Source organism: Scyliorhinus canicula, chromosome 5, assembly GCF_902713615.1.
Source record: "Scyliorhinus canicula chromosome 5, sScyCan1.1, whole genome shotgun sequence".
Taxonomy (NCBI): Eukaryota; Metazoa; Chordata; class Chondrichthyes; order Carcharhiniformes; family Scyliorhinidae; genus Scyliorhinus; species Scyliorhinus canicula.
In genome coordinates this window covers 224,885,222-224,907,404 of record NC_052150.1, presented here as the reverse complement: position 1 = coordinate 224,907,404, position 22,183 = coordinate 224,885,222, and the positions used below count along the sequence as shown (strand labels likewise).

General features: G+C 54.4%; 1 protein-coding gene across 2 annotated transcripts in view; it reads right to left on the bottom strand.

The window, feature by feature from the left end:
• Positions 1-22,183, bottom strand: part of LOC119966624 (speriolin-like protein) — a 285,015-nt gene that overhangs the window by 21,033 nt on the left and 241,799 nt on the right. For both annotated transcript variants that reach the window (XM_038798627.1, XM_038798626.1), the window contains one exon: positions 6,386-6,519. In XM_038798627.1, coding sequence (XP_038654555.1) covers positions 6,386-6,519 — 134 coding nt within the window. The remainder of the gene's footprint in view (positions 1-6,385; positions 6,520-22,183) is intronic.

The window sequence follows — 22,183 nt, the reverse complement described above, 5'->3', positions numbered from 1 at the left end:
CTGCGTCAGAGGGGTTGATTCCCAGTGGGTCAGAATGGAGGAGAGTTTGTGCAGGGGGTCGGGGCTGAAGGCACTGGCAACGGCCCCGCTCCCGAAGTGCTGAAGGTTTTGGCCAAGGGTGGTGTCATGACCAGTACTGGCTTGGCGGGCCGAAGGGCCTGTTCCTGTGCTGTATTGTTCTTTGTTCTTCATTCCAGATTTCCAACATAAGCAATATTTTGCTTTCATTTTCTTCAGTTGTCAGACTGGTCGCGCAACAGGTGGTGAGGGAAAGAACATAAGGAAGTAAACTACCTGACCCCATTCTCTGACCAAATGCATTCATTCTATCTGCAGAACAGATCACTGCACCGTCTATGGAAGAAAAATGCTCATGTTTTCTTTGAGGACATTACCTGTAGTTTCCCTCTATGTGGCCTGCAGAGCGATGGTTGAAATAGCACTAAGACAGGTAAGGGAGAGTGAATATTTCTCATAATCATAAAAGTTTTACAGCACAAAAAGAGGTCATTCGGGCCAATGTGTCTCTACTGACCATCAAGTACCTGTCGTGAATGTAACTTAATAATTCACACTGTATTTACCAATACCACTGTAAGCGCAGTAGCGTTGTCCGACCACTAGGGGGAGTAGCTCTGGGAATGCTCAGGGGTTTGTACAGGGCTCCACCCTTGGCTCCACCCACGACTCCTCCCCCTGGACTGCTGTATAAATATCCTTGTACAGAGCCAGCCTGCCAGTTCATCGAGAGTTCATGGAATCAGCCCTCAAGCCTGGACGCCTGGAACTCGACCCACAGGATGCAGAGGCAAAAGAAATCTTCTCCCACTGGCTGCGGTGCTTTAAGGCCTACCTGGCAGAAGCGAGCACAGCCGAAACAACAGAGGAACAGAAGTTAAGTCTACTGCACGCGAGGGTGAGCCACAGAATCTCTACGCAACTAAACTCGGCCGGTTCATATACTGCAGCGCTAGCGATACTCGATAAGATGTACGTAAGGCCCATTAACAAAGTTTACGCTCGCCATGTGTTCACGACTCGCCGCCAGCAGCCTACAGAATCACTCGCCGAATTTTTAAGAGAGCTTAATAATCTATCAAATGACTGTAACTATCAAGCGGTTACCGCGGCTCAACATAGAGAACTTGCTGTACGCGATGTTTTTGTAGCGGGCCTCAGGTCTAATTATGTGCGCCAACGACTGCTGGAAAAGGGGGCCCAAGACTTAGAAACAACTGCGGAAATTGCTACCACGATGGAGGTCTCCTTCCGCAGCCTCACCTCGTCCCCGCAGACCCCGCGACCCAATCATGGGCGCCCGACCAGCGGCTCCCCCAGGCCTGTGCCACGTGGCCGCCCAGCCACCATGCTGCCCCAGCCAGCCACTATGCTGCTCCAGCCTGCCACTATGCTGCTCCAGCCTGCCATTTCTGCGGCCAGAATCAGCACCTGTGGCAGCACTACCCGGCCCGCAACGCGACCTGCAGCAGCTGCGGGCGGAAAGGCCACTACGCGAGAGTGTGCCTCGCAAAAAGGGCCCCAGCTTCCAACTCCCCAGCGGCACAAAGTAATCGCTCCCCTCACCCGCAGCCCCGCGGGGCCCAAAATGCTGTGGCCTATGCCCCGACTCCGCCCCCTCCCGCCACGTGCGATCCATGGGGGCCGCCATCTTGGCAAACTTCCACCACGCGGCCGGCCACGTGCGACTCATGGGGGCCGCCATCTTTGACGCCATCTTCCTCGCCGCCCGCCACGTGCGATCCATGGGCCCGACCTGCATCTCCACACTCGGACAACTCATCGGAAGAGTACGATCTCCCCGGGCGCTCGTCACGCGGCCCGCAACTCGGCGCAGTCACCCTGGATCAATCACGCCCGAAGCATCTGCGAAATTCGATGGCAGAGGTCCAAATCAACGGGTACAACACGCCATGCCTTTTCGACTCCGGGAGCACTGAGAGCTTCATACATCCATACCTGGTAAGACGCTGTTCGCTCCCCCTTTTCCCCGTGCGGCAAACTATCTCGCTCGCTTCAGGCTCCCATTCTGTCCAGATCCAGGGGCGCACCGCCGCGACACTCACAATCCGAGGCACTAGCTACTCAAAATTTCAACTCTATGTTTTGCCCGACCTCTGCGCACCACTCTTATTAGGCCTAGATTTTCAGTGTAACCTTAAGAGCCTCACCCTCAGCTTCGGCGGGCCCCTGCCCCCACTCACTATCTGCAGCCTCGCTACACTGCAAATCTTCCCCCCTCCTCTCTTTGCCAATCTCACAAAGGACTGTAAACCCATAGCCACTCGTAGCAGGCGATGCAGCCTACAGGATAGTGTATTTATCAGATCAGAGGTCCGAAGGCTTCTCAGTGAGGGGATTATAGAGGCCAGCAATAGTCCCTGGAGAGCTCAGGTGGTGGTTGTTAAGACCGGCGAAAAATTCCACATGGTTGTCTGACTATAGTCAGACCATAAATAGATTTACGCTCCTCGACGCGTATCCCCTCCCCAGGATTGCAGACATGGTAAATCAGATCACCCAGTATCGACTCTTTTCCACGGTGGATCTGAAGTCTGCATACCACCAGCTCCCAATCCGCCCGGAGGACCGCCACTACACGGCATTCGAGGTCGATGGCCGCCTCTTCCATTTCCTCCGGGTCCCCTTCGACGTCACTAATGGGGTCTCGGTGTTCCAACGAGCAATGGACCGAATGGTGGACCAGTATGGGCTGCGGGCCACATTTCCGTACGTGGACAATGTCACCTTCTGCGGCTATGACCAGCAGGACCACGACGCCAACCTCCACCGTTTTCTCCAGACGGCACAGAAATTAAACATCACCTACAACAAAGAGAAATGCGTTTTCCGCACAAACAGACTAGCCATCCTTGGCTACGTCGTGGAAAACGGAGTCCTGGGCCCAGACCCGGACCGTATGCTCCCCCTCTTAGAACTCCCCCTCCCCCATTGCCCCAAGGCCCTCAAACTGTGCTTGGGCTTCTTCTCCTACTAACGTCAGTGGGTTCCTAAATATGCAGACAAAGCCCGCCCACTCTTTAAGGCCACACGATTTCCCCTGTCAGCTGAGGCACGCCAGGCCTTCAACTGCATCAAGGAGGACATCGCCAAAGCGGCCATGCGGGCGGTGGATGAATCCACTCCATTCCAGGTTGAGAGCGACGCCTCAGAGGTAGCTCTAGCAGCCACTTTAAATCAGGCAGGGAGACCAGTCGCATTTTTCTCCCGGACCCTCTCCGTTTCAGAACTCCGACACTCCTCAGTCGAGAAAGAAGCACAAGCCATTGTGGAGGCTATTCGTTTCTGGAGGCACTACCTCGCAGGTAGGAGGTTCACCCTCATCACCGACCAAAGATCGGTTGCCTTTATGTTTGATAACTCGCAAAGGGGCAAATTAAAAAAAGATAAAATTCTTCGGTGGAGGATCGAACTCTCCACTACGATATTAAGTATCGACCCGGGAAGCTCAACGAGCCTCCGGATGCCCTATCCCGTGGGACATGCACCTGCACGCAGATTGACCGACTGAAAGTCACCAACAACGACCTCTGCCACCCGGGGGACACCCGGCACGCCCACTACATCAGAGCCCGAAACCTGCCTTTCTCCAACAAGGAGGTAAAAGCGGTCACCAGGGACTGCCCGATCTGTGCGGAGTGTAAACCGCACTTCTATAGACCAGACAGGGCCCACCTGGTCAAGGCTTCTAGGCCCTTTGAACGCCTCGCGATTGATTTCAAAGGGCCACTCCCCTCAACTAACAAGAACGTTTACTTTTTAAACGTCGTAGATGAGTTCTCCCGTTTCCCATTTCCTATCCCGTGCCCCGACATGACCTCCCACACGGTCATTAGGGCCCTGCATAGCATCTTCACCCTGTTCGGTTTCCCCAGCTACGTGCACAGCGACCGGGGTTCGTCCTTTATGAGCGACGAGCTGCGTCAGTACCTGCTCAACAAGGGCATCGCCTCGAGCAGGACTACCAGCTACAACCCCAGGGGGAACGGGTAGGTGGAGAGGTCGAACACGACGGTCTGGAAGACCGTCCTACTGACCCTCCAGTCTAGAAAGCTCCAAGTCTCCCAGTGGCAGGAAGTCCTCCCAGACGCACTCCACGCTATTAGGTCCCTCTTATGCACAACGACCAATCAGACCCCTTACGAGAGGCTCTTCATTTTTTCCAGGGGAACTACCACGGGGGTCTCACTTCCGGCATGGCTGAGGACACCGGGCCCCGTACTTCTGAGGAAACATGTCAGGGCACACAAAACCGACCCCCTTGTTGAAAAGGTGCGCCTGCTCCACTCCAACCCCCAGTACGCATTCGTCGAGTTCCCTGACGGCCGTCAGGACACTGTATCCCTCCGGGATCTGGCACCATCGTACCCCCGCACACAACACCCATCCAGCCACCACAAGAGGCTGCAACCCCAGTGCTCCGCAGATCATAACGGACAATTCGACCACCGGACAGACTGACGTTTTAGACCACCACCCCCGCCGGACTTGATTTTTTTGCAGGGGGTGAATGTGGTGAATGTAATATGATAATTCACACTATGTCTTTGTAAGCGCAGTAGCGTTATCCGACCACTAGGTGGAGTAGCTCTGGGAATGCTCAGGAGCTTGTACAGGGCTCCACCCTTGGCTCCGCCCACGACTCCTCCCCCTAGTGCTGCTGTATAAATACCCTTGTCCAGAGTCAGACTGCAGTTCACTGAGAGTTCATCAACGGGTAACAGGCTAGCTCCGTCGTAAGTCGATTAAAGCCTATATTCATATCGGAAACACGTGTCTGGTGAATTGATGGTTCCATCAATTTCCACCCTTGGAAAATGCCTCTGACTATCCACCAAGTCTCTGCCTCTCATAATTTTGTTAACCTCTATCAGTCACCCCTCAGCCTCCGTCTTTCCAGTGAAAACAATCCAAGTTTATTCAACCTCCCCTTGAGACCAGGCAACGTCCTGGTGAACCTTATTTGCTCTCTCTCCAAAGCTTCCAAATCCTTCTGATAATGTGGTGTCCAGAACTGCACGCAGTACTCCAAATGCGACCTAACCAAGTTTTTACATAGCTGCAATATGATTTCCCATCCCCTGTACTCAATGCCCCGGCTGGCTATAATATGTCCTCTTAATCACCTTGGCCACCTGTGTTGCCACATTTAGGAACTGTGGAGCTGCACACCCAGGTCCCTCTGTACGTTAAGGGTTCTGCCATTTCCAGTATAATTCATGTCTAGATTTGAGCCTCCAGAATGCATCACCTCAAATTTGTCCAGATTAAACTCCATCTGCCATTTCTGTGCCCAATCTCCAATCTATCTAGATCCTGTTGTATCCTCTGACAATCTTCGGCACTATCAGCAACTCAGCCAATCTTCTTGCACTGAAGCGAACGGACTCCAGACCGACAGTTCTTTGAGCTCTTCCTGCTCTTACTTTGCGCTATGATTTTCTCAGTCTCGCTTTTTTCCCCAGTCTCCACACTGACATGGTCTGAAGCTATTCCAAAATATGGCTCAACTCCACCTTTCGAAAGATAATTAAGTGTCGGCACTGTGGTGAATGTAATATACGGGATACGATAATTCACACTGTCTTTGTAAGCGCAGTAGTGTTATCCAACCACTAGGGGGAGTAGCTCTTGGAGTACTCAGGAGCTTGTACTGTGCTCCACCCTTGGCTCCGCCCATGACTCCTCCCCACTAGTGCTGCTGTATAAATACTCTTGTCCAGAGTCAGCCTGAGTTCACTAAGAGTTCGTCAACGGGTAACAGGCTGGCTCTGAAGTAAGTCGATTAAAGCCTAGATTCATATCGGAAACACGTGTCTGGTGAATTGGTGGTTCCATCAGGCACCAAATGCTAGTTTTGCCAGCAGCCAGCAGAATAGCTTAAAGAAAAACCATTCTGAGAATAGCCTTAATTTTATAATAATAATAATCGTTATTGTCGCCAATAGGCTTACATTAACACTGCAATGAAGTTACTGTGAAAATCCCCGAGTCGCCACATTCCAGCGCCAGTTCGGGTACACGGAGGGAGAATTCAGAATGTCCAATTCACTGAACAGCACATCTTTCGGGACTTGTGGGAGGAAGCCGGAGCACCTGGAGGAAACCCACACAGACACAGGGAGAAGGTGCAGACTCCGCACAGGCAGTGACCCAAGCCAGAAATCAAACTCGCTCTGTAAAGCAACAGTGCTAACCACTGTGCTACCAAGCCTACCCAAGTTTATGTGGTACTGGGGGATGGGCCAAATGACTTCCTTTTGTGCTGGAAGTTTGTAAGATTGCAAAAAAAAGGTATCCTGATCCATTCCTAAAAATATATACAGCTCTACTTCAGCATACTGACCTCTTTGATGTTTGCACTGATATCAGCTATTCTGAATCCATACAATCGAATCTTATCAGTAAAGATGTAAGTCAAAATTCGACGATCTAACTGAAAGGCAATTTCTCCAAGAACACGGTGCAACGTATCCGATTCTGTAAGAAATAATTACATTCAGTAAAAATTCATCAATTTGGAGGATATTATTCAGTTCAACCGACCCATTCTTTGAAGTGAACCACTGGAACCATTAACTGAAAGGCAGTTAGCACTAAGTACATTCCCTTCCTTTCATAACCCCAGACATTTCAGGACTCAATCAAATCATGGTGCGCTATTCTCTGGAAAAATATCGAAGTACGCTAGCCAGCGGCAATTGTTGCGGGTTTCCCGGCACTCGGCCAGCGAGTCCAGGCACGCTATTCAACGTTCACTTAATGTGGTCTCACCGGCTTCTTGCCCCAGATAGCAGCTCGCCAGCTGATTCGCCGGCCCGTGCTCGCCAGCCGCCTACTAACAAGGTCGAGCAGCACTTAAGCTGCATTTGCTATGCCAAACCCAGCCAGCTCACAATGATGGCGCCCAGGAGGCCACCCCAAGATTCTGGAATGTTGACCTGGGGAGGCTCCTGGACACAGTGGAGGCCAGGAGGGATGTCCTATTCTCCTGGGGGTCCCGTCCCTCCCCCCCACTTCAAGGGAGCTTACAACCCCCCCCCACCAAACCCTCAGGCGATTCACCAGCCCTCCCTTCACATACACCCCTCCCCCACAACTGTGACTAGCAATGCCCTCGCTGTGTCCCCTCGGGGAGAAGCTCTCCCATAATTGACGGGAGAGGGCCCAGACTGACAATGGAGTGCCGGGCTTGAGAATCCTCACCTCCTTCGAGGAGCGTGCCCTGGTGGTGACCAGGCGGCCGAGGACAGGGTGGTAACCAATGTGGAGGCTGGCGGATGCCGCAGAAGTGAGGAACCACTTGGCCCCACCCGGAGGACCTGTTAAACCTGAGTAGTGATTACCTCACTGACTGAACCATCCCTCCCACTGACTGCATGTCCGTTCTCCTGGAGTGCCTCCAGCCAACGGCGCCTGCCCATTCCTGGCTGCCCCTCTGCAGCCTCCCAGAAGACAACATCGGAGGAGAGCTCCGTGGATGCCACCATTATAATCGCCTCACAGCTGTCATCCCCACCCTCCACCAGCGCAGATACACACACCTCGGTGGGGCATATTAGTGGACAGGCTTCTGGGGCACAATCTGGAAAGCACCACACTGCTGATGATGGACATCTGGTGGAGGCTGGAACCCGCAGGCAAGACAGCAGCCGGATGGCTGGGTCCCAGCATTATGTTGAGCTTCTGGAACAGGGTTTCCCGGAGCGGATGGAGATGACAGGGAATGGCGGGTCAGTCCCCTCCCGAGCACGGCCGTGGTGCTCACTCCCCTCTCCGCCCCCCACAAGCTTCAAACGAGCATTTGGCCCCCATGTTCACGACAGCAGCGAGCAGGTGCGGTTGCCGCCGTCGTGAACCGGTCGGGAACGGCAGGCCGCTCGGCCCATCCGGGCCGGAGAATCGCTGGTCCCCATGAAAAACGGCGAGCGGCGATTCTTCTGAGCGGGGGGTGGGAGAATCGCGGGGGGCGCCGGGGGGGCGTGTCGTGAGTCGCCCGGCCTCTCCTGCGATTCTCCTACCTGGCGTGGGGAGTGGAGAATTGCGCCCCATGAGTGAAGGTGTCCAAGGCATCGCGCAGTCGGTGACAGCCATGGCTGAGGGACTCGGCAGTATGTCTGCTTCAGTGGGGCATATCACCCAGTACCAGGCCAACCTTGATAAGGTTCAGCGGAGGCTGTCCCAGTCACAGGTGGGCATTGCCGAGTAGCTGCAGAGCTTGGCCCAATCACTGTGGAGCATGGCCGAAGGCATCGACACGATGATGCGGACCATGGCGAACCGTGAGAGCTGGCAGAGCCAGATGGTGCAGAGGCAGCCAGGTCTTGAACCAGCTGCCTCTCCATCAAAAGGTGATCCCCAGGGCCCTCTGGGCACCGAGCAGGAGGAGGGGGCTCTGGGACTGGGACCCATCCCGTTGGGCGGTGACAGTGGGCACCAGCTCTCCGGAGTTCCACCCCTCTGATGAGGCCGTGTCTCAGGGTCAGCACGCAGGACAGGGTGGCACGGCTGTACATATGCCGTCATGCACATGTCCACCATCGGGAGAGTGAGGAACTATATTGAACAATAAACACCCTTATTCACAACCAGTAGAATGCCTCTGTCACTTCCTTCCGCAATGCATCACCGTGTGCAGGTAATGGGTGTGAACAAGCATACAGCAGACAGACAGGGGTCAGATTATGGCATAGATTGAGGAGCACCAGGGCTCAGGTCTCTGTGGGTTATCATCACCCCTCCTGCCCTCGACAGTGACCCGCTGAAATAGTCGGCACAGTCCCAACACCCTGGAGTGATTTGGCACATATCCTGGGAGGGTAGACAATGGGGGTGGGGGGTGGGTGAGGATGCGACGATGGACCAGACCATGTGCTAAGTGAAGCGGGCGAGTATGACGGCTTCCCTGGCAATCCGGGCTTGTCGGGCCCTCACCACTGCAACCTGTATTGCAGTCTCTGGCTGGGCTTCAGATTCCTCCCCGGCCTTGTCCTCCACCCCTCCTCATCATCCTCGTCCCCCTCTTCCTGCTCCGAGGTGGCCACATGTTCCTCATCACAAACCTCCAGCTCGTCGGCCTTTGCTATGTCAGGTTGTGAGGACACAGCAGACCTCAGGAAAGCAGGTGGCCCTCTGGGCAGTATACCGGAGGGCACCTTGAGGCACTGGAACAGCATCTTCAGGAGTCTGATGCACCGCTTAATGACACCCGAGGTGACTGCATGGGCCTCGTTGTACTGGGTCTCCACTTCGTTCTCCGTCCTCCTGCTAGTGTCATTAGCCAGGCCCTGAGCGGATATCCCTTATCCCCCAAGAACCAATTGGCCATCCTGGGGTGCTCCTTGAAGAGGGCAGGGATCACCGACTGCCATCTGCCCCAGGATGTAGCTGTCATGCACACTCCCCAGGAAGCGGGCACACACGTGCATTATTTTCAACTGGTGGTCACACACGAGTTGTATGTTGAGGGAGCGGAACCGCTATCGGTTAACATATGGCACCCCCAGTTGGCCCGGTGAGCGCAGGGCGACATGCGTGGCATCGATGACCCCCTGGATCTGGGGCATCACAGCGATAGTGGAGAAACCTGCTGCCCAGGCATCCTGTTGGGCCTGGTCCATGTCAAAAATGATGTAGTTCGCCCGGGCATACAGGGCATTCGTGACCTGCCGGATGCATCTGTGGGTTGTGGCCTGTGAGATACCACACAGGTCACCACTCGAGGGCTGGAATGATCCCAGGCCATAAATGTTCAGGGTTTCGGTGATCTTGATGGCCACCGGGAGTAGGTGTCCTCCTCCTCCATGTGGTGCAAAGTCCGTGAGGACATGGCACAGGTGACGCACCGTGTCCTTGTTGAGACGGAGCCTCCTGCGGCATGCGCTGTCCATCATCTGTTCAAACGACCAGCGGCACCTCTACACCCTGGGCCGTCGCGGGGTCCCCCTCTGGATCCCCCCGAACCTGATGGGCAGTCGGGTCCTCAGAGTGTGGGGCGGGGTCCGGCACATGGGCCGCTGCCTCGAGCATCTGCAGATACTGCTGCTGCCGCCTTCTCTGACGTCTGGTGGCGTCTATGACTCCCGCATGGTACATGGCCCACCCACCCACAGGAATACTCTTGGGTTGTGAAGTGCTCAACCACGATTGTCAGTTCCCAAGAGGGAATTCCTTTAGCCGTACACCTACGGTGGCCTGACCCGCAATCGGGGCCCACCAATCGGTGGGCGGGCCTGTGCCGTGGGGGCACTCTATTCTTCCGTGTCGGCCGCTGTGGTCCTCCGCGATGACCGATGTGGAGATGAGACCCCCCTGCGCATGCGCTGGGATGATGCCGGCACACGCTGGCGTTCACGTGCATGCGCCAGCTGGCAGAGGCCCTTCAGCATTGGTTGGTGTGGTGCCAAGCCCCTTCCAAGCCCCTTCCCAAGAGGGAATTCCTTTAGCCGTACACCTACGGTGGCCTGACCCGCAATCGGGGCCCACCAATCGGTGGGCGGGCCTGTGCCGTGGGGGCACTCTATTCTTCCGCGTCGGCCGCTGTGGTCCTCCGCGATGACCGATGCGGAGATGAGCCCCCCCTGCGCATGCTCTGGGATGATGCCGGCACACGCTGGCGTTCTCGTGCATGCGCCAGCTGGCAGAGGCCCTTCAGCATTGGTTGGTGTGGTGCCAAGCCCCTTCCAAGCCGGCCGGCGTGGCGCAAACCGCTCCGGCGCCGGTCTATCCTCTGAAGGTGCACACCTTTGGGGGCGGCCCGACGCCAGTGTGGTTTCCGCCACTCCTTCGCACTGGAGTTGCCTGCCCCGCCAATTCCTGCAGAATCCCGCCCCATAAGACCATAAGAGATAGGAGCGGAATTAGGCCACTCGGCCCATCGGGTCTGTGACGCCATTCAATCATGGCTGATATTTTTCTCATCCCAATTTTCCAGCCTTCTCCCCATAACCCCTGATCCCCTTATTAATTAAGAACCTATCTATCTCTGTCTTAGAGACACTCGGTGATTTGGCCTCCACAGCCTTCTGTGGCAAAGAGTTCCACAGATTCACCACCCTCTGGCTGAAGAAATTCCTCCTCATCTCTGTTTTAAAGGGTCATCCCTTTAGTCTGAGATGGTATCCTTTGGTTCTAGTTTTTCCTACAAGTGGAAACATCCTCACCACGTCCACTCTATCCAGGTCTCGCAGTACCCTGTAAATTTCAATAAGATCCCCCTTCATCCTTCTAAACTCCAATGAGTACAGACCCAGAGTCCTCAATCGTTCCTCATATGACAAGCTGTTCATTCCAGGGATCATTCTTATGAACCTCCTCTGGACCCTTTCCAAAACTAGCACATCCTTCCTTAGATACGGGGCCCAAAATTGCTCACAATACTCCAATAATCTTTATACAGCCTCAGAAGTACATACCTCGTCTTGTATTGTCGCCCTCTTATGATGAATGCTGACGTTACATTTGCCTTCCTAACTGCCGACTGAACCTGCACGTTAACCTTATGAGAATCGTGAACAAGGACCTGATTTCCTCAAAATTTACCCATTTAGAAAATAGTCTATGCCTAAATTCCTCCTTCCAAAGTGCATAACCTCACAATTTTCCACATTGTATTCCATCTGCCATTTCATTGCACTCTCCTAGCCTGTCCAAGTCCTTCTGCAGCCCCCTTGCTTCCTCAATACTGTCCAGACTCTCTGCCTTCTGCCAGTCAGTCAATCCTCTATCCATGCCAGGATCATACCCTTAACACCATGGGCTCTTAACTTATTTAACAATCTCCAATGTGACACCTTATCAAAGGACTTCTGGAAATCTAAATAAATCACGTCCACTGATCCTCCTTTGTCTAACTTCCTTGTTACCTCCCCAAAGAACTCCAACAGATTTGCCAGACATGACCTCCCTTTGACAAAATTGTGCTGGCTCAGTCCTATTTTTTCATACACTTCCAAGTACTCTGCGATCTGATCTGTATCAATCTTACCAATAACCAAAGTCAGGCTAACCAGCCTATAATTTCCCGTCTTCTTCCTCCCTCCCTTCTTAAACAGTGATTCCTGAAAGATCACCACCAATGTCTCCACAATCTCTTCAGCTATCTCTTTTAGAACCCTGGGGTGTAGTCCATCCGGTCCAGGTGACCTATCCACCTTCAGACCTTTCAGTTTCCCCAGAACCTTCGCCTTAGTAATGGTCATTGCACTCACCTCTGCCCCCTGGTTCTCCTGGAGCTCTGGCATCGCACTGGCGTCTTCCACCATGAAGACTGATGCAAAGTAACTTCAGTCACTGAATAATCTGCCATTTCTTTGTTTCCTATTATTACGTCTACAGCCACATTTTCCAGTGGTTCAATCTCTATTTTTGCCTCTCTCTTACCTTTTATATGTTGAAAAAAACTCTTCCTATCTTCCTTTATATTACTAGCTAGCTTCCACTCATATTTCATCTTCTCCCCCTTATTGCTTTTTTCATTGTCCTCTGCTCGCTTTTAAAGGCTTCCCAATCCTCTGGTTTCCCACTAATCCTCGCCACATTGTATGTTTTTTCTTTAGCCTTTATGCTGTCCTTGATATCCCTCGTCAGCCATGGATGCCTTGTCCTCCCCTTCGCATGTTTCCTCCTCCTTGGGATGAATTTCTGTTGTGCCTCCCGAATAACCCCCAAACACCCCTGCCATTGCTGTTCCACTGTCTTCCCTGCTAGGCTCCTTCTCCAATCAACTCTGGCCAGCTCCTCCCTCATGTCTTTGCCGTTTTCCTTATCTAATTGTAATATCATTACATCTGATTGTAGCTTCTCCCTCTAAAACTGCAGGGTAAATTCTATCATATTGTGGTCAATGCTCCCTACCACCAAATCCAGAATTTGCCTGTTCCCTAGTGGGCTCCACCACAAGCTACCCCAAAAAAACATCTCTTAGACATTCCACAAATTCCTTTACTTGGGATCCACTACCTCTCTGATTTTCCCAGTTGATGTACCATCAATTCGATTCAAGACACATTTAGGATCCGAACTGTGGCTTTAATCAGCTAGTTGTTAGCCCGGTGGTCGACTACAGAGAATGGCCGACCGCCGGGAACTCTGGGTACTTATACCACACCTCGGAGGCGGGGCCTACTTGCCTCTCGACCAATTGGAGAGCAGTCACATGACGAGTCCCAACCAATCGGACGAGAGGCACATAACCAGCCAGAGCCAATGGGAAGCCAGTGCTCTGCACCAATGGCAGTGCTCATATCCATCCCACCACACCAGTCCACCTGCATATTGTAGTCCCCCATGATTATTGTGATATTGCCTTTTTTACATGCCTTTTCTATCTCCTAACTTATTTTCTGTCCCACATCCTGACTACTGCTCGGGGGCCTGTACACAACTCCCATCAGAGCCTTTTTACCTTTGTGATTCCTCAACTCTCCCCACAGAGATTCTTTGCCTTCTGATCCTCTATCGCTCCTTGCTAGATTTAACTTCATTCCTTACCAACAATGCAAACCCGCCCCCTTTGTCCTTTCGATAGGACAAATATCCTTGGATATTTAGATCCCAGCCCTGATCTCCTTGCAGCCACGTCTCTGTGACGCTTACATCTTACCTGCCAATTTCAACATGTGCAATAAGTCTTGTTCCGTTTACTGCGTGCATTAAGGTACAACACCCTCAGTCCTGCATTGACCATCTCCCTTCTCACACTTGTCACCGTTTTTACTCTGCCTGAGGGTGATGTTATTATAGAACATAGAACATAGAACATTACAGCGCAGCACGGGCCCTTCGGCCTTCGATGTTGCGCCGACCCGTGAAACCATCTGAAACCTATCTGACCTACACTATTCCATTTTCATCCATATGTTTATCCAGTGACCACTTAAATGCCCTTAAAGTTGGCGAGTCTACTACTGTTGCAGGCATGGCGTTCCACACCCCTACTACTCTCTGAGTAAAGAAACTGCCTCTGACATCTGTCCTATATCTACCACCCCTCAATTTAAAGCTATGTCCCCTCGTGTTGGTCATCACCATCCGAGGAAAGAGACTCTCACTGTCCACCCTATCTAACCCTCTGACTATCTTATATGTCTCTATTAAGTCACCTCTCAGCCTTCTCCTCTCTAACGAAAACAACCTCAAGTCCCTGAGCCTTTCCTCGTAAGACCTTCCCTCCATAACAGGCAACATCCTAGTAAATCTCCTCTGAACCCTTTCTCTTATGTTTGTTCTCTATTTCCCCTTCAGTTATAACACCTTCTAAGCTAACACTCTGGTTCCCACACCCCTGCCATACCAAGTGACACTGGCAAACCTCCCAGCCAGAATATTGGTACCCCTTGAGTTTAGATGCAAATCGTCCTCTTTGTACAGGTCCCACATGCCCCAGAAGAGATCTCAATGGTCCAGAAATCTTAAACCCTCCCTCCTACACCACTGGTTTAGCCACATGTTTATCTGCACTATCCTCCTATTTCTAGCCTCATTGGCACGTGGCACAGGGAGTAATCCTGAGATTACAACCCTAGAGGTCCAGCTTTTTAGCTTACTGCCTAACTCCCTGAACACCTTCTGCAGGACCTCACTCTTCCTGCCTATGTCGTTAGTACCTATTTGTACTACGACCTCTGGCTGTTCACCCTCCCCCTTCAGTTCAATCCCATCATGGCTGTTTGGGAAAATTTCAGTTAAATTAATAAATAAATCTGAAATGAAAAATCTGGTACAGTTAATCATGAAACTACCAAATTGATATAGCCCAAACGTCCTTCGGGGAGAAAATATGGAATCCTTCCCTGGTCTAGTCTACATGAGAATCCAGATCAACACCAATATGGTTGACATTTAACTGCCCTCTGAAATGACCGAACAAGCCACCCAGTTGTCTCAAACCATAACAGAATAAAACACTTTGTGCCTACACCATACAGACTGTAGCGGTCCAAGAAGAGGGTGTGGTGAATGTATTATGACAGCCATTCATCACTGTATTGCATTGTACTATGTTCTTGCCCTTGTGGGCTCCACCTATGGACCATTGCATGTATTGCACCGCATTGGATCCTGTTGGTGCCCTTGTGGGCTCTGCCCCTGGCTCCACCCCCTTGAGGGGAGGTATAAAGAGCAGCTGCCCTGTAGGTGTCTCTCAGTACACAGCAGTCTCAGGCAGGCACTGTTCTAGTTGATTAAAGCCACTGTTCACTTCAACTCTCTGTCTCGTGTGAATTGATGGTCGCATCAGAGGGTTCACTACCATCTTCACAAGTGCAATTAGGGATAGATTGTAAACTCTGGCCTTCCAGCAACATATACCAAACAGGATTTTTTAAAGTAATACACCTTGGCAGACTGAATAAAGTCATTGGCGCACAGGCTCAGTGGAATGAACCCATGGCTGATGATCACCTCTACAATTACCATCCAAGTCTGCTTGGTCAGTCGGGCAAATCTCCTCCTCTTGTCCCTGGGAAAAGAACATCGCACCATGCCGTGGGGAACATCCTCCAAAGAAGCATCGCTGAATCATGGGCTATCCAGGATTTTCCTTCTGCCATGTTGCCTGCAGTTTTCCTTAAACTTCCTGGGCAGAATTTTCCATTGGCTGACATCGAAATCGGGAAACGTGATTGGGTGGAGAATTGGCTGATGAGTGAGAGAGGAGGTAGGACACAGAGAGGAGCGGCTATGGGCTGCCAGGCAGACACTGATGGGCTGGCTAGGGTGGGGGGGTGCCTTTTCAGGGCCGAGAATGGGGGAAGTGTTGGGGGAACAGGCCAAGTGGCCGGGGTGACCCCCCACGGGACTGGGGCAGCGCATAGGCATGACCCGCCATTACCACGGCCATTTTGCGAAGCACCAACTGACTACCCACCTTGGCCCCTGGTTCTGCAGAGCGATGCCAGTCGTATGGGTGCCCTCGACCCCCCAATCCCGCACCCCACCCTCCGGCATCGCCCCCTGTCACCCACCAGGCCGCCACCCTCAGGTGGCCCATACAGGGGCCGTGATGCATACCCCTGACGAGGGCAGTGCCAGCCGACAGTACCCCTGTCATTAATGATGGACACCAGAACCAGAGGCCCCCATGGTGCCGGCCACCGACGGGGCAGGGGAGCAGGGATGATTAGGACAGGGGGGGGGTGGAGAGCAGACCCCACGGTACCATTGGGGCCACCATGTAACCAGGTGGACCTGGTTGGGCACGAGGTGTGCATAATGCTAACATGTCAACCTTTCACCCCCTGCAGACAACGAATATTAGAATTGAACCAGAAATGGTGGCCTTCCTGCTATTTGCTGCAGCCCAGGGGGATATCCTGTGACTGTGTGCGCTGGCGCTGCTTAAGGAGGAGGAGGAAGCTGCAGCAGCAGAGTGTGCCGTAGAGAGGCAGCCACTCAAGATGGAGCAGCCCAACAGGCCGAGGAGGAGGAGGTGCCAAGGAGGCGCCGCATGAAGCCTCGTGTGTGTACCGGCACCGTCTCACATTCGAGGACCTGCTGGACCGGGCATGGCGTCAAAAACTCCGGCTGAGCAGGGAGATAGTGAGATCATGGCACACCTGGCACCGTGGGGGTATGGGGGAGGTTACCCACTCCAGGTGGCTGTCAAGGTGAGGGTTGCACTGGAAATTTTAAACGACGGGGTGACCTGTCTGGAGTCTCACAAACCTCGGTGCACAGGTGCATCCGTGCTGGCATGAAGGCCCTGTATGCCCAGGCCGCTCAATACATCCACGTCAATATGGACCGAGCCCACCAGGATGCCGCCACCAGAGTTCGACGCCATGGCCGGGTTGACCCAGGTCCTGGGGGTGATCGTTGGGGTGCATGGCCCTGTGTGGGCGCCTGCAGATAAAAGGCCGCTGTACACAAATCGAAAGGGGTACCAGGGGATGAAAGGCTGACATGTTAGCATGGTGTGCATACCCCCATGCCCAACCAGGTGCAACGGGCTACATGGTGGCCCCGGTTGGCAGCGCGGGCTCTGCCCCAGCATGTCCCTCCCAAACCCCTCATCCTTTACCCCTGGCCGGCACCATGGGGGCCTCTGGCCCTGGCGCCCATCCCTTATGCCAGTGGTAGCGTTGGATGGAGATGCCCTCGCCAGGAGTTTTCACCGCATCTCCCGTAGGGTCGACTGTGGATGTTGCCCTAGTTGGGCCGGCGGCTGGTGGTGGCCAGGGGAATAAGGCAAAAGCCATGGGGAGGGGGGAGGTGGGGGGGGGGGGGGGGGGGGGGGGGGGGGGAGGGTGGAGGGTGGCCGTAGGATTTGCGGGTGCCATACGACCAGTGTCGCTCTGCAGCACCAGGGGCCAGGGTGGTTGGTATGTGGGGTGCACAGCAAGGTGGCCGTGGTAATTGCAGGCCTGCTAATGATATGCAAATGACGTTTACGTACATGCATTCCGGGAGGGGCTGGTTTAGCTCACTGGGCTAAATCGCTGGCTTTTAAACAGACCAAGGCAGGCCAGCAGCACGGTTCGATTCCCGTACCAGCCTCCCCGGACAGGTGCCGGAATGTGGCGACTAGGGGCTTTTCACAGTAACTTCATTGAAGCCTACTCGTGACAATAAGCGATATTCATTTCATTTTCATGTGCTGACGATGCTGTCGACGTGACGTAGAATCGTGGATTTGGCATCAAATTGGCGCCTGCTGTGATTTTGGCATCGAAACCTATTCTCCTCCCAATCACATTTCACGATTTCGGAGTCAGCCAATGTAGAATTCTGCCCCAAGTATTGACGACAATCAGTGTTGCACCTGGACCGATTCTGCTACTGTTAAGGGGTATAGCACCGGCGCCACGCGGAACACAATCCATCCTAATGAGAAACGGTGTCGGATTTGCCAGTTTTGGCACTCAGGAGGCTCACAAGCTGCAGTGGCACACACACCACACCCCACAAACCCCACCTCAGCCAACAAATGGCAGCAAGGAGATCAGCCCCGAGATTTACCGATGCTGAACTGGAGATACCCTTGGGCGCAGTGGAGGAGAGAGGGGGTGACCCTGTACCCAGGCCCGGCAAGGCGGCTGCCAGTCACTGCCGTCTGTCGTTCCTGGGCGCAGGTGGCAGAAGCAGTCAGCGCCATGGGCAATGCAGCCCGGACTGGCTAATAAAAGCTGCACAACCTCGTCAGGGCAGCCAGGGTGAGTAGGCAGCACTGTGCCCTGGCATCAAGTCCCATCCCACACAACGGTAACCCGACCCATCCCCCCACCCCCACCCCCCCCCCCATCCCCAACCACCACCACCCGGATAGCGGTCAAATACCCACCCTGCACCACATGCCGGTACCCATCCCGGCCACCTAGTCATCAGCTACCCACCTCCTGGGCTGCATGTGGTGGACTTTCTAACACTGTCGTTTTCTGTTGCCCCCCCCCCCCCTCCCCCCCCCCCCCCCATGCCCCCCTCAGGAGAAGGGCGTGTACACCCGTCGGGAGTGGGAGAAGACAGGAGAGGGACCACCAGACCTGCGGCCCCTCACCATGGCAGATAATAGGGCCCTGGACATGGTCCGCGGCCCGGAGGAACAGGAGGTCGCCGAGGTGGAGCTCGGCCACGGGTGAGGAAGTGAGACCCCGCTTAGTTGGGGTTTCCCATGACACGCGTGTTAAATCGCCCCCCAAGACCATTCCACCATCACCCCCCCCACACCATCCCTACGCCACCCTCACCCCCACACCACCCTCACCCAAACATCACCCGCACACCACATTCACAACACCCTACACCACTTCCACACCACCCTCACACTTCACCATCTGCACCCCCACCCTCACCCCCAACACCCTCACCCCACTCCCCCCCCAGCCGGTGTTCTAATTATGTGTTTTGTCTTGGGTCTTACAGGACGTGCTGGTGATGGGGCGGGTCCATCTGGCATTCCCCCCGCCTCGGCCAGAGCCCTCCCCCATGAGCCGAGCAAGAAATGGAGCATCTCAGACACCAGCCCTCCGCCCGAGTCTCAGGAGTTTGGGAGGATGACAGCTATCACCAACACCCCAGAGACACCCACCTCAGTTGGGCACATAGCGAAGAGGCTCCTCGGATACTCTCTGGTGCTTACCATACAGCTAATCCGGTGCAGGAGGTGGAGGTAGGATCACCCAAGGGGGCAGATGGTCAGAGGGCGGACTGACCCCAGGGACTAGCTGCCACCCAGACAGGTTTTGCGCTTCTGGAACGGACAGTCCCATCAATCGTGGAGATGCAGTCGCAGAGTCAGGGACTACATGAGGAGATGTCGGCGAGCATCCAGCGTCTGCAGGTACAGGTGGAGGAGTCCAACCGCGTGCAGCAACCGGAGGTGGTGCCGACCATGCGTGCCACCCAGGCCAACACCGCACGGGTGATGTCCACAATGCCGCTTTGGGGGTGATGGTCGTGGCTATGGTTCACCATGTCGAAAGCCCGGGGCATTCTGTGAAGCCGCTGGTCGAGGCCCAGGGCAGGGTTGCCGACTCGCAGGAGGCCACGTGCCAGAACCACCTAGACATGGCAGCGGCACTCCTGAGCATGACCCAGTCAAAGCAGGCCATGGCTGGGAACGTCAGCGGCATTGCCCAGGTTCTGGCCTACATGCCTCACACACAGGGAGGTGGCCCATTCCCAGAGGGAGAAGACGCAGTCACTGGCTGATCTAACACAAACCCAGAAATTGGTGGCACAGCCATTGAGTGCTGTAGTTAAATTTTGTCGATCATAGTAAGAAGTCTTACCACACCAGGTTAAAGTCCAACAGGTTTGTTTCAAACACGAGCTTTCGGAGCGCAGCTCCTTCCTCAGGTGAATGGCGAGGTATGTTCCAGAAACATTTATATAGACAAAGTCAGAGATGCTGGACAATGCTTGGAATGCGAGCATTTGCAGGTAATCAAATCATTACAGATCCAGGGAGAGGGATAATCACAGGTTAAAGAGGTCAGGGCCGGGGCCGGCGTCAATCCCGCCCCCGCCATGTCCCGAATTCTCCGCCACCCGAGATTTGTCGATCATGTCACACATGTCAAGTGATAGGGAAACCTCAAGCAGTGATAAAACCAGCACCCTTAATACCCATTCCAGCATCTGAGGAACCTTTTACATTGCTCTTAATTGATTGCATAGGACCACTTCCTAAAACGAAAAGTGGCAATCCATGGGCGGGATTCTCCGACCCCCCCCCCCGCCGGGTCGGAGAATCGCCGGGGGCCGGCGTCAATCCCGCCCCCGCCCTGTCCCGAATTCTCCGCCACCCGATATTTGGCGGGGGCGGGAATCGCGCCGGTCGGCGGGCCCCCCGCGGCAATTCTCCGGCCCGTGATGGGCCGAAGTCCTGCCGCTGACAAACCTCTCCCGCCGGCGGGAATCAAAACACGTACCTGACCGGCGGGATTGGCGGCGCGGATGAGCGCCAGGGTCCTGGGAGGGGCGCGGGGCGATCTGACCCCGGGGAGGGGGTGTGGGGGCACTCTTTTTCTTCAGCCTTCACCATGGTCTTCACCATGGCGGAGGCAGAAGAGACCCCCTCCACTGCGCATGTGCCGGTATGACGTCAGGAGCCGCTGACGCACCGGAGCATGCGCGGACCTACTCCGGTCGGCGAAGTCCTTTCGGCCCCAGCTGGCGTGGCGCCAAAGGCCGTTCACGCCAGCAGTCGGAGCGCCAACCACTCCGGCGCGGGCCTAGCCCCTCAATGTGCGGAGACGTCCTTTATTGCAGCTAAAAAGATTGGGGAGGAGTTACTGAAATTCTTTACTAGACATGGACTACCCACAGAAATATAATCGATCAAGGATCAAATTTTACTTTGAGGTTATTTAAGGAGGTTATGGATAGCTTAGGAGTAAAACAATGTAAATCAACTGTGTATCATCCAGAATCGCAGGGAGCGTTAGAACGGTGGTATCAGACATTAAAGACAATGTTGGCGACTTATTGTCAAGATTATCCAGAGGATTGGGATAAAGGAATTCCATTCGTACTGTTTGCAATTAGGGATGCACCTAATGAGTCAACTAAATTCAGTCCTTTTGAACTAATTTTTGGTCATGAGGTAAGAGGACCACTTAAATTGATTAAGGGAAAATTGGTGAGTGAGCAGTCTGAAATTGCATTATTGGATTACGTGTCAAATTTTAGGGAACGATTAAATAGAGGAGGTGAATTGGTTGGACAACATTTAAAAGATGCACAAAATGTGATGAAACAGGTAGCGGACAAAAAAGCAAAAGTTTGTAGTTTTGCCAGTGGAGATAAAGTTTTAGTGTTGTTACCAGTGGTAGGTGAACCTTTAAAAGCTGGGTTTTGTGGACCTTATTAGATTGAAAGGAAATAGTATGCAGCAAGTCTGTGAGGAAGGATAGACAGCTGATAGGGCAAAGTTGCACTCAGTGGGGTGGGTTAAAGTGGGCGGGATTCTCCGATCCCCCCTGCCGGGTCGGAGAATCGCCAGGGGGCAGAGTGAATCCAGCCCCCGGCTCCTGCCGAAATCTCCGGCCCCCAAAAATCCCGTTGACGTGAATTGCGCCGCACGCCTCGGTGAATGGCGAGAACCGGGGTGACGCAATGGGCTCCGGGGATGCCCGAATTCTCCGGGCCTGTTGAGCCAAAGTCCCGTAAATCGAAGCACCTATTTAACGGTGTCAACCAGTCGTGATGGTTGACGCCAGCCCGCGCGGAGGTAGGGCACGGCCGCAGTTGGTGGGGGGGGGCACAGGGCCCGTTGGAGTGTGCGTGCCCAGGGGGTGGGGGTTTGGGGAGGGGGGGGAGTGTGGGGGCAGTTTGGGGTGGGCGGGGGGTATGGGGAGGGCAGGGGGAGGGGTTGGGAGGTGTGTGCCGGGGGGGGAGTGCGTGGGAGGAGAGGGCGCATGCCGGGGAGGGGGAGCAAGTGCCGGGACGGGGAGGGCGAGTGCCAGGGAGGGGGAGCGAGTGCCAGGAGGGGGAGCGAGTGCGGGGAGGGGGCTGCGAGTGCCGGGGAGGAGAGAGCGAGGGCCGGGGAGGTGGGGGGAGTGTGGGGGAGGAGAGGGCGCATGCCGGGGAGGGGGAGCGAGTGCCGGGACGGGGAGGGCGAGTGCCAGGGAGGGGGAGCGAGTGCCAGGGAGGGGGAGCGAGTGCCGGGAGGGGGAGCGAGTGCGGGGAGGGGGCTGCGAGTGCG